An 11,873-nucleotide genomic window follows, 5' to 3' on the forward strand; every position below is an offset into this window, starting at 1 on the left:
CTCTCTCTCTCTCTCTCTCTCTCTCTCTCTGATTGTCTCCACCCGTCGGAGAGAGAGAGAGAGAGAGAGAGAGAGAGAGAGAGAGAGAGAGAGAGAGAGATATTCAGGCCTACATAAATTTATATAATGTCTAGCTGTCTTAATTCCTTTTCTTCAATATATAATTCATCTTTAAGCCTACTTTCTTTCTCTCTATCTCTCTCTAAATGTATGTATGTATGTATGTATGTATGTATGTATATATGTAGCCAATGTATCCATCTATCTATCTATCTATCTATCTCTAATTTTGTCTGTCTTTGTTTGTATGATTTTTATTTGGGTTTCCTTATTTATCGCTTTATTCTTTTATTTGACTATTATTTCCTTTATCTTTTTACCCCTTTTATCTCTCAATATATATATGCTTTTTTTTTATCTGGTATTAGTGTGTTCATTCATGTGTCCATTCCTATCAATCATCAATCCTTTATTCCTTTCTATGACTCGTTTGTTTATTTGTGTATATTCTTACTTTCTACACTACAAAATTTCACTACCACCACCAACAACAACAACATCATCATCATCAAAAGAGTTCTTCCTTGCTATATATTTATGTACTAATACGCGTCAACATCCATTCACTAAAAAAAAAAAAAAAAAAAAAAAAATGGTATAAACGATGTAAACGAAATGAATAGGTATACTCGAGAGGTCTTATATTCTGTTTGTCTTAATTTATTCATCTTAAATTACATAAGTATGGTAAATATTTTTTTGTGATATGTTGAATAGTGCTCTCTCTCTCTCTCTCTCTCTCTCTCTCTCTCTCTCTCTCTCTCTCTCTCTCTCTCTCTCACACACACACACACACACACACACACACACACACACACACACATTTGATGCCATGACTTATATTGATGCTGAGCTGAGTGGAGAAAATAATATTATGCTCTCTCTCTCTCTCTCTCTCTCTCTCTCTCTCTCTCTCTCTCTCTCTCTCTCTCTCTCATCGTTTAATATCATCTCTTCTTTTCTCTCCTTTTCTTTTTTCTTCCCTTTTTTTCTTGTCTTGTCTTCTCTTCTGTTCCTCTCTTCTCTTCCCTTCTCTTCTCATCTTTTCTCTTCTCTCCTCTGCTCTTTTCTTATTCAATGAGAGGCGGACACTCCTGTAAATAAAAAAGGATTGCAATTAATGAGTTTATAGAAAGATTGCTGGTATTATTGTCATTATTATTATTATTATTATTATTATTATTATTATTATTATTATTATTATTATTACTATCATCATCTTCATCGCAGTGTAGAGAAAGCATATACTTCACCTATAAAAAGTTCTATCTATCTATCAATCTATCTATCTGTCAATCTATTATCTATATATCCATCTATCTGTCTATCTCTCATGTGCTATCATCAGAAAATCCCTATATATACCACTAATAAAAAAATTCAGCTAATCAGTCAATCAGTTAAACAATCTCTCTATCTTTAACTATTTAGCTAACTCTGTCTCTCGTGGGCTGTCATTATACATTATTATCATCATTATATACTACACTACACTACTTATCACATCATACACTATTTATCATTATATACTTTTTTACTAATGGAGAGTCAATCAACCAGTCAACCAATCAACTATACGTCTGTTTGCTCACATTGTTTCTCTCCAGCAGCACGGAGTAAGCGTTAGTGGCCTCGGCGACGTAGGAGTACTTCAGGATGCAGCCGGAGTTCACCATCACGCAGGTCGTCATCGAGGGCTCTGCATGGGAGGAGAGGAAGAAGAATGGGAAACTAAGGTAGGTACTCTCTCTCAGACGTTTCCTTCCGCCTCTTTCACATACCGAACAGGAGATTAATCGGGCTCTCTCGAGTGATTTTCTTCTCATTCTTTTCTTATTCTCATTATCATTCTCTATCTCTTTTTCTTTATAAGTGCGCGAGAATGAAGATGATCTGGCACTGGTGATTGTGATGAGGCTGGTGGTGATAGTGAGAGATAGTATAATAGTTACCCAGCATACGCACGATCTGATAGTTATTTGGCACTGTTGATGGTGAGTGATAGTGATAGTGAGTGGTAATAGTGATATTGAGTGATAGTGAGTGACGGTGACACTAACCCAACATGTCCACAACGCTGATGGTGATTTGGCACTGGTCGCACTTGGTCAGCTCGCGCCCCCACGCCTTGCACAGCACACAGGCCTTCAGCGTCTCGCACACCCGCGCCGCGTAGACCGAGTCCTCGCAGTACATCCCCTTGTACCTGATGGGGGGGAGAGAGGAGTGATGGGGCGAAGGATAGAAAGGGAGAACTAATGTATACCTCAAGCAGACATAGGGGGTTGCAGATGGGTGGAGGGAAGGTTAGTGGGTGTGTGCAGGAATTAGTGTTGCACGCATCATATGGAAGGGAAGGAAGGAAAGAAAGGGAGGGAAGAAAAGAAAGGCGAAGGATAGAAAGGGAGAACTAATGTATATCTCAAGCAGACATAAGGGGTTGCAGATAAGTGGAGGGAAAGTTAGTGGGTGGGTGCAGGAATTAGTGTTGCACACATACATATTATGGAAGGGAAGAAGGGAAGGGAAGGAAGGGAGGGTAAAAAAAAGGCAGGGAGGAAAGAAAATAAATGAAGGAAGGAAAGATGGGAGGGAAAGGAGGAGAGAGAAGAAGGTAAGAGTAGAGCAATTAGTAGTTTTTAGTTTTGTATACAGAAAGAAGGGGATAGAGGTAGACGGGAAGGGTGTGAGGTAGGGAAAGGTGGAAGAGGGAGGCCTACATAACTTGAAACAGTACATAGAGGATGGGGAGGGAGGGGAAGAAGAAGAAGGGTCTTGCTGAGGCGTGTGATCATCATTTGCTATCACTAGTTGGTTAGTTAGGTAAATCACATCACCAACTAACATCCTATTGGTCAATCAGTCATCGGTCAACCCCTCGGCGCCAGGCTTCCGTCACTCACCCGTCACCGCAGCGGCACCGGCCACACTCGCACGTGCCCTGGTTGGAGCACACCGCCTGCTGTCCGGGGTGGATGCAGGACTGGGTGCTGGTGGGGCAGCCGCACGCCTCGCCCACGTAGTCCGCCCGGCACATGCACTCTCCGCAGCGACACTGGCCGCGGCTTGGCCCCCCGCAGGGCATCCCGTCATACCTGCCGCGGTGGATATGGCAGTCACGGGAATGTACACGGACAGAGTAAGAAGAAAGGTAACAAGATGATGATTTTGATGATGAGGAGGAAATAGTATAGATGAAAAAGATATAATAACATGTAAGAAAAAAAATACTAAAAATATCCAAGAAACTGAAAAAAAAACGGTGCCAATAACTTGATTTTGATGATGATGATGATGAGGTAGAAGAAAAGATGAAACAAGCAAAATTACAAGTGAGAAATAAAAAAAACCACAAAAAAAAAAAATACATAAGAAAACGTCAGTAACTCCTAAGCAGACTTTTGCAGCCTACTCCATTGTGTCGACGCTCCGAGGCTGCTTTTTCCCTACCTCATAAATAAACAGAAACACGAGGGCATACACGCACCGCTGGCAGGTGTGGTCGCTACACTGACAGGTGCTGCCGTAGTACTCAGCCTCACACTGGCAGTGGCCGCAGTGGCATGCCCCGCGACCGTTGCAGATCGCCCCGCCCGGAGCGTCGCGGCATCCGTCAGCATCCGTGGGGCAAGTGTCCTCGCTCTCCTCCTCCTGCGGCGGCGGGCCCGGATGTGTGTGTACTCGGTGACCACCCTCTCGACCCGCCTGTGCTCGGCCCTTCCCGTACTGAGAGTGGAAGGCCCGTGATCTCTGAAAAAGGGCGTGGATTTGTCTCAGGCCAGTGTACTTATAGACGCTTCAGGCTCTCATATCAACTGCATCTAAGGGGTGAAAAGGAAATCAATCGAGTTCTAATGAGTGTTTCTTGAGGTTCATGGTGAAGAAGAAGGGTCACACTACCACCGGAGCCATAAAACTACCTTTGGAAATACCCAGAAATCCTCTATACAAAAGCCTTATCAAATGTGAGTGTCTGCGCTGAAATGATTAAGAATATGGCCCGCAGCGTATACAGGAAAGGAGGTGACATGGCTTTCAGTGTACAGGACGGGCGGTTATGTGTCTCAAAGGCTTGGGAATTTGATAATGGAGGAGGATAGACAGAGTTATGTATGGGGAGAAAAGGATAATGACTGGCTCAAAGGAGTTACCCGATGTTACGAAGAAGAGTCGCCTACCATATGAGTCATTATTATCATCATCATCATCATCATCAGACGTTACCTGCAGACGCGCCAGGGCCCTGAACTCCTGCCACAGCGAGGAGAGGTTAGCACGGAGCCACATCAAGTCCACCACCACCTCCTCCTCCTGCTGTTCCTCCGCCTCCTCCCCCGCCGCCGCCACCCCCTCCGCCTCCTCCCGCCGCTCGTCGTGTCGTTGCCGCCGCCTCTCCTTCCTGACGTAGAGGAAATAATAATGATGATGGTGATAGTAATAAAAAGGGAAAGAAGAACAAGAATTAAGTAAATAGAAAAAAAGATAGAAGACATGGAAAAAAAGAAGAAAAAGAAGAAAATTTTGAATTTGATTATGATGAAAAGGAATAAATGGAGACAAAAAAGGAGCATGATCATAAGAAAACGTAAGAAAAGAAGAAAAAAAAGAAAGGAATAAGAAAAACAGACAAGAACCCCCCCCCCCAAAAAAAAAAGAACAAATACAAGAAAACAGAAAAAATACAAACAGATGAATAAAGAGTCAGATAAATAATACATGAATAGTAGGTGAATAACAGGCGGAAAAATAAATAAACAGACTAAACAATAAAAAAAAAAAAAAAAAAAACTAATACCAAATCAAACCGCAAAATCAAGCAACGTTACCACCTCCGCATCACACCTCAGCCCTTCCTCACCTCGCCTGGCGCCTCTCCTCCCTCAGCCGCCGCCTCTCCTCCCGCGTCGTGGCCCGGGCTCCCCCTGGCTCACCCTGCACCTGCGGCCCCCGGTGTGGGTGTTGGCGCCCCGGCCCCCACGCCCCCGCGCCGCCCACCGTCACCTCCGTGTTGTGGTGTCCGCTCTGCCAACGGGGTGATGCTGCTGCTGCCTCTGTGGGTGGAGTGTCACAGTACGTTAGGAAATCAGAAAATTTATTGATAGTTTATTGTTGCAAGTAAACAACAAAGGAAGAGGGAGGAACATGCCATCTCAACCCCCAGGCAGTACATATAGTGTGATTATACAACTGAGGATAGGAAGTAGCACCATGAAACTATAGAAAGATACAATGGTAGGGGACAAGTGCGAAAAGAAATGGAGAAAAATATATACGAATACTAATAACATAAAGTAAAAAGACTCTCGGAAATGATAAAACAAAGCTGTACATAAATAAAAACATGGAAATAGACAAAAGGAAACTATTTATTTGGTTGGAAATTTAAACAAGCATATGCACGAATAGTAATCACATTAAAATAGGCAAAAAGAATGAAAAAATAAATAAAATAAGCGAAGATATACATGAACAACAATCACATAGACCAAGGCAACAACAACAACCAAAAAAACAACTACAGGAAATAATAAAAAAAAAATAAAGATACCGAGAAGTCCCCAAAATGAATCAGACACGAAAACTAAAGAGAAACGGTGACAGTAAAGCAAGGAAATAATGAAAATGGGAAGGTTAAAAAGCCAATACAAAAAACAAAACAGAAGCACACGGTTGAAATGGATACTTACTCGCTATATCAAGAGGACAAAAAGAAATGAAAAACTAACTTACCTTGCCCAGTAGCTTCATACACCGTCGCCGCCGCCGCCGCCAGGATCACGACAGCGCTCCACCGCCACATACTTGCCATCCTGACGCTCTCTGAAGGCACTGAAGAAAATAGATTGATTGATAGTTTATTGTTGGAAGTAAACAACAAAGGAGAAGGGAGAAACATGCCATCCCAACCCCCAGGCAGTACATAGTGTGATTATACAACGAAGGATAGTCTATATGTGGAAGTAAAACCATGAAACTTAAAAGATACAATTATTCTTCGCGATGTCAGTGTGTGCATGCGTGTCGATCTCTGCGGCCACGGGAGAATGACGGAGATAAAGTTTAAAGTCTCCTCTGATCAACACGTATTTCTGTCTCACCTTCTTACACACGAGAATGAGACAAGTCAGTATGTAATTCCTCGAGATGAGTGAGTGTGTAATTCTTCAAGTCAGTGTGAGATGAGCCTTTTAAGGGACCTCTCCATCCGAAATTGACCTCTCTTTTGGCTACTCCTGTATGTGCAGTAGGCTACGTAGCAGAGTGGCGTTTTTTCTTTTTATTCTCCTTGTTTACTGCCCTTGAGCTGTTTCCTTCACTGTGGTCAGAGAGACACTATGCAATTCTCCGAGATGAGTCAGCGTATAATTTTTTGAGGTCTTTGGTTGATGCTACAGCTAAAAAAATAAGACACTATGGAGCAATGTTCTTCAAAGTTCGAATGTAGACCTCGTACTGAGTGGTGGGCCCCAAGGAACACACACACACACACACACACACACACACCTGTTTTCCCACGAGAGCTCCTCTTTACCCTCTCAAGGCGCCCCGCGGAGGAAGGGAAAAGGAAAGGTTTGGTGGGGGGAGGAGGGACGAGGAAGACGAGAAAAAAAAGAAAAAAAGAAAATACTGTGAAAGGGAGAAGACGGGAGGGAAGAGAGATAGAGGAAAGGGAGGGAAGAGAGATAGAGGAAAGGGAGGGAAGAGAGAGGGATGGAGATTATAGGGTGGAGGGAAGTGAGAGAGGGAGAGAAACGACCCCAGGACAGGAAACGATGACCGATTTCTGGCGAGTAACAAGTCGAACAGTTTAACCGAGGAGAGGTCGCTGTGAGGGGGTGGTGGGAGGCTGAGGGAAGGAGTATAGGGAGGGTCATAATATCAAACCCGTCATCGCCCAAACACATACATTAATAAGGCATTCGTAGGATTTGTGGGCATTTCCATGGGCAGTTTTATGACCCTGGAGGTGGTTTGACAAAGTTTCTGCACCATGAACGTAAAGAAACACTTATGGGATCGCGTTTAACCTCTTTTTCGGCCGTTAGAAATGACTGAAGTAAGCGAAGGAAACGAGGGAGGCTTACTGGGCAGGATTGGGGCAGGTCAGGATAGGGTACTGAGACGATAATAAAAGGGGTTAATTGGGGAAGATGAGGAGGAACAGAGGTGAGTTTTCAGAGCTAAAGTGAAGGTCAAACGTTGTGGGAGGGGGAGGGGGAGGGATTATAGGGAAGGGTGGCTGTGAGCAAGATTAGTGAAGGTAAAAGAAAGGTGAGGAGAAACAGAGGTGAGTGTTCAGGGATGAGAAGAAAGAAAAAGAAAAAAATAAAGAGGATAAAAAGGTCGATAAAGCGAAAGAAAGAGAAAAGAAAGACAAAAGAAAGAAAGATAGGGGGTGGGATGGGTCGGCGTTATGAGGGAGAAAAGGTCAGGTCATGAGAAGGTGAAGAAAAAAAAGGGGATATATAAATAAGGGAAGGAGAGGTGAGTGAAGCAAATAATAGAAGAAATGAAAAATGATGTGAAAATGGATCAAGGAGGGGAAAGATCATAAATAAATATACATCAGGGTGGGAAGGTCAGGGGGGGGGGAGGGGTGGATAGGGAAGGGTGAAAGGGGTTTTTTTTCTTTTTTTTTATATGACGAAATGAAGTGACGCCGGTTCCTAATATCACAGGGGATAGGCTAATATGGGAAGGGTGAATCAAGGCCTATTCTTTTTTTTTATATGACGAAATGAAGTGACGCCGGTTCCTGATATAACATTCAGAGGTTTCTTATATAACACGTAGATATTACTCATCGTTAACCGTAGGCAAACAAAAACACAAACAAAAACTAAGTGTTATGCAACAGACAAAATTGACCTCCGTTTTGGCAACTCTACTGCTTTTTATGGGAGCAATGGTTAGCTGGCTTTTTCGTCTTTTTTTTTTTCCTTGAACTGCTTCCTTTGCTGTAATAAAAAAAGATATCAATACGACACAGTGGTTTATAATTTTGCTGAACCACTCAAGTAAATAATCGTTTTTCTCCCTATCCTCTTTATCCTTCCTCTATAATTTATCCTTACCTTATCCTCATATTCTTTTTCATCTTCTAGAGCACCCCAACAAACAAAACATACCAACGTTTCTATATTTATTCGACAGATTTAAATATCTATTCTTGTGTTAGTTTGAGCATCACCCACCCACCAGGACAAGGAGACCATTATATTCTCAAACGCTTCCCCGGTGACACACACTCATATTTGACAGGACTTTCGTAGGAGTTTTTTGGGTTTCCAGAAGGTACTCGTATGACCCTGGTAGTAGTCTGTCCTATGCTCATCCACCAAGACACGGAGACCATTCTATTCTCAAACGCTTCCCCGCTGACACACTCATATCTGACAGGACTTTCGTAGGAGTTTTGGGGGTTTCCAGCGGTACTTATATGACACTGGTGGTAGTCTGTCCTTTCTGGTGTACCATGAACGTGGAAAAAACACTCATGAAAACCAGATTAACCTCCTTTTCGGCTTTTGGAACTAGGTGACGAGAGGAGGAATCGACTGAAAAAAACGACCTTGGACAGTAATCAATATCAAGGACTGTACCGTGTGTGTGTGTGTGTGTGTGTGTGTGTGTGTGCGGCTGGGGCCCACGTGTCGTCATATCCTTCGGGAGGCGAGGCAGGAAGGACGGCATCAGGTGGCGGTGAGGTAATGATGGTGCTGGGCCGCCGAGGGGAATTAGGTCCAATGAGAGGTGTACTGCAGCCAGGGAACCGAGGGCAGGAAGGGGGGCGAGGCGTGCATAGCGGGAAAACCACCACGTGACTGACTGAAGCTTCTGGGCCGTCAAAGGGAGATGGGTCCATTACTAAGGGCCAATTTCACAGTTCCCCATGATGGGTTACTAAGCTCCCAAGCCAATACTAGAGCCTTCGAAATTTTCTTGTATAGTGTCTGGTGTTTGTATTTAAGTTCACTAATTTGACGAAACTATACGGGAAAAGTCTTGTGTATTTAGTGTGGCATCGAAGACCTCAACGTTTTGGATTGTATGGGATTCTATAGCCCGCTAATCGCTGTTCCCTGCTATTGAGTGATGGTTAGGTAAATTTGGGACACACACACGACCTGGCTACCATCAACCTGCTATTGATTGATGGTTAGGTGAAGTTGGGGGCTCACGTTGTGGCTGCGCGTGGCTGCGGTGCTCATTTCCGTTGCTTTCGCCTTTTGATCCTGTTTTTTTTATTTTTATATATTTTACATCAAAGGACTCGGCTCAAGGGCAACAAAAACATTACACACAAAAAAGCCCGATACTCGCCGCTCCCACAAAAGTAAAGAATAAAGATTAGCCAGTGTGGTGGATAAAAAACCCATTAGCCCGGGACTCAGAGCCAGTGTACCCTTCTCAGTGTTTCCTCAAGTAGGTACCCATTTAACGACGAACCCGCAAGGGAGGATGAACAGCTGGGTGCCCGACTGCCCGCGCCGGGATTCGAAACAATGCCCGCGGATTCGATGCTATTTACGTTAAGCACCGGACCATGGAGGCGCACAATACAAAAATTTATATATTATCATTATTATTACTATTATTACTATTATTATTATTATTATTATTATTATTATTATTATTATCATCATCATTATAGTAAAGGATGCAGCTCAAGGGCAATGAAAAAAAAATAATGAGAAAAAAATCCCGCTAAACACCGCTCCTAAAAAAAAGAAAAGTTCAGAGGAGTGGCCAAGAGAGAGGTCAATGTCGGGAGGAGAGGTTCTCGACGCTCTCCTCTTGAAAAAAGCTCAAGTCGTAGGCAGGAGGAAATACAGACGAAGGAAGATTGTTCAAGAGTTTACCAGTGCAAGGGATGAATACTAACTTTAATGCCTTATGTATACATGTGGGCGTGGTCTTTGATGCCCTTTGTACATGTGGGCGTGGTCTTTGATGCCCTTTGTACATGTGGGCGTGGTCTTTGATGCCCTTTGTACATGTTGTGGGTGTGGTCTTCTTGTCCTACTCTATCTTCCCTCTTACACTCACGTTCTCTTGAGTTGGTATAATAAGTGGCCAGCATATCAGCACGACAACACGACCATTGCTTTACTAACTACATCCACATAACTGTTCATATCTACTAACACAACGCTTCAAAATATCCTACCTCTTGCGCTGAAGCTCTCCTGGGGACTCGAGACACGGCTCCTTCGCCTCTCCTTCTCTCTGTCTCTCCTTCGTCACTCCTTCCTCGCTCCCTCGTTAACTTCAGTCTCCGGGGAAGGTTGTTGACAGGAGCGTGTTGCCGTGCACCCTCAAGAGGCGTCTGGTGCATGTGAACTGAAAGTGGTGTGGCGGGCAGGGACGGGCGAGGGGACAAGTGAGGGGTCTCTCTCTCTCTCTCTCTCTCTCTCTTGGCGGTACGATACTCTCTGCCCAGCATCCCTATCTCCTAGGGTCTATATAGGAGAGATGGGGAGATGAGAAGAAGACCAAGGGAGAGATAATAACGGAGATGAAAGGAGATAAAAGGGAGATGAAGGGAAAGGTATTGACAAATGAAAGGAAAGGAGGAAATGGGAGACGGAAAGGAGAGAGGTGGATAGAGGAAGGGAAAGGAGAAAATGGGGAGATGGAAGGGAGATGAAGGGAAAGGTATTGACGAATGAAAGGAAAGGGGAAAATGGGAGATGGAAGGGAGAGAGGAGGATAAAGGAAGGGAAAGGAGAAAATGGGGAGATGAAGGGAAAGGTATAGACAAATTAAAGGAAAGGAGGAAATGGGAGATGGAAGAGAGAGAGGTCGATAAAGGAAAGGAAAGGAGAAAATGGGTGGAAGGGAGAGAGGTGGATAAAGGAAAGGAAAGGAGAAAATGGGGGAGATGAAAGGGAGAGGTAGAGACAGAGGAGACGAAAGGAGGAGGGATGGAAGAACGGAGATGGGGTAAAAAAAAAAAATAAAAAAAAGTGAAAGGTAGGGAGAGAGAAAAAATAATTAAGTTTGTGACAAAAGTGGTAGGCTATAGCTTCTTAAGTATTTTTTTCTCTAATAGTTGTTTATCAGCGTCATGTGTGTGTGTGTGTGTGTGTGTGTGTGTGTGTGTGTGTGTGTGTGTCGGGGTTGATGTATAGCTACTTGACAGATCCCCAGAAGTCCGGAAATCAAGTTAACGAGTCGGGCGAGGAAGAGAAGGACTGATAATGACAAATGATGCCGCGGGGCTGTCACGAACACGACCAAACCAGAAATAATGGTCGATGTTCACAAATGCTTCCTTCCCTCACATCCACCATTTACAAAGGCCAAAAAAAAGACGAATCAGGTTGTAGTGAATGTTTTCCCCCGTTCATTGTATACAGAAGAAGGGTCAGCCTACTACCATGGTCATAAAACTACCGCTGGAAATGCCTACGGCTCCTACGAAAGCCAAATGTGTGCTTGGGAGGTGAAATATTTAATAAGAAAATGGCCCCTCTTTTACCCTGCTGGAAATCACATGAACTCCGGATATTACGTTATCTAGCATGATGTATAGAAGAAGAGATAGATAGAGTGAGAGGAAGGCAGGATGTCGTGGTGGTGTTGTCTTACTTATCTTAGTAGTGTACAGGATTGAGATTATTAAAAGGTCACAGGGAGCTTAACTTAATAGACAGATAGATAATTTACGGACCGTATATGATCTAGCTATCTATCGTATATGATAAGCAATACACGTAATGATTTAGCTGGGTTTTGTTTTTCTGTTTGTTATGGTATTTAGCTGTTTCCATCGACGTAAAAAAAGGGAAGTGAACTGTCCAATGTAG

The 11,873-nt window shown here is 43.5% G+C and overlaps 1 protein-coding gene across 1 annotated transcript; it reads right to left on the minus strand.

The window, feature by feature from the left end:
* Nucleotides 1-779: 779 nt before the first annotated feature.
* On the minus strand, nucleotides 780-10,449 carry LOC127007854 (integrin beta-6-like). The gene is made up of 9 exons (XM_050879253.1): nucleotides 10,232-10,449; nucleotides 5,791-5,889; nucleotides 4,919-5,111; nucleotides 4,285-4,459; nucleotides 3,548-3,810; nucleotides 2,964-3,155; nucleotides 2,121-2,266; nucleotides 1,653-1,759; nucleotides 780-1,154 (listed from the first exon to the last, which is right to left on the minus strand). The coding sequence occupies exons 2-9, from the start codon at nucleotides 5,867-5,869 to the stop codon at nucleotides 1,131-1,133; spliced, it is 1,179 nt and encodes a 392-aa protein (XP_050735210.1). The 5' UTR covers nucleotides 5,870-5,889; nucleotides 10,232-10,449; the 3' UTR covers nucleotides 780-1,130.
* Nucleotides 10,450-11,873: the final 1,424 nt, after the last annotated feature.

Source organism: Eriocheir sinensis, chromosome 36 (assembly GCF_024679095.1).
Source record: "Eriocheir sinensis breed Jianghai 21 chromosome 36, ASM2467909v1, whole genome shotgun sequence".
Taxonomy (NCBI): Eukaryota; Metazoa; Arthropoda; class Malacostraca; order Decapoda; family Varunidae; genus Eriocheir; species Eriocheir sinensis.

Bases quoted from the DNA above. Each gene is read 5' to 3' on its own strand.
- LOC127007854 (XM_050879253.1), bottom strand. From the start codon at position 5,869: ATGGCAAGTATGTGGCGGTGGAGCGCTGTCGTGATCCTGGCGGCGGCG. The intron at 5,112-5,790 runs GTAAGTTAGTTT...CTCCACCCACAG, and splicing joins GTATGAAGCTACTGGGCAAG to AGGCAGCAGCAGCATCACCC. The intron at 3,811-4,284 runs GTAACGTCTGAT...GCCCTTTTTCAG, and splicing joins GGGCCCTGGCGCGTCTGCAG to AGATCACGGGCCTTCCACTC.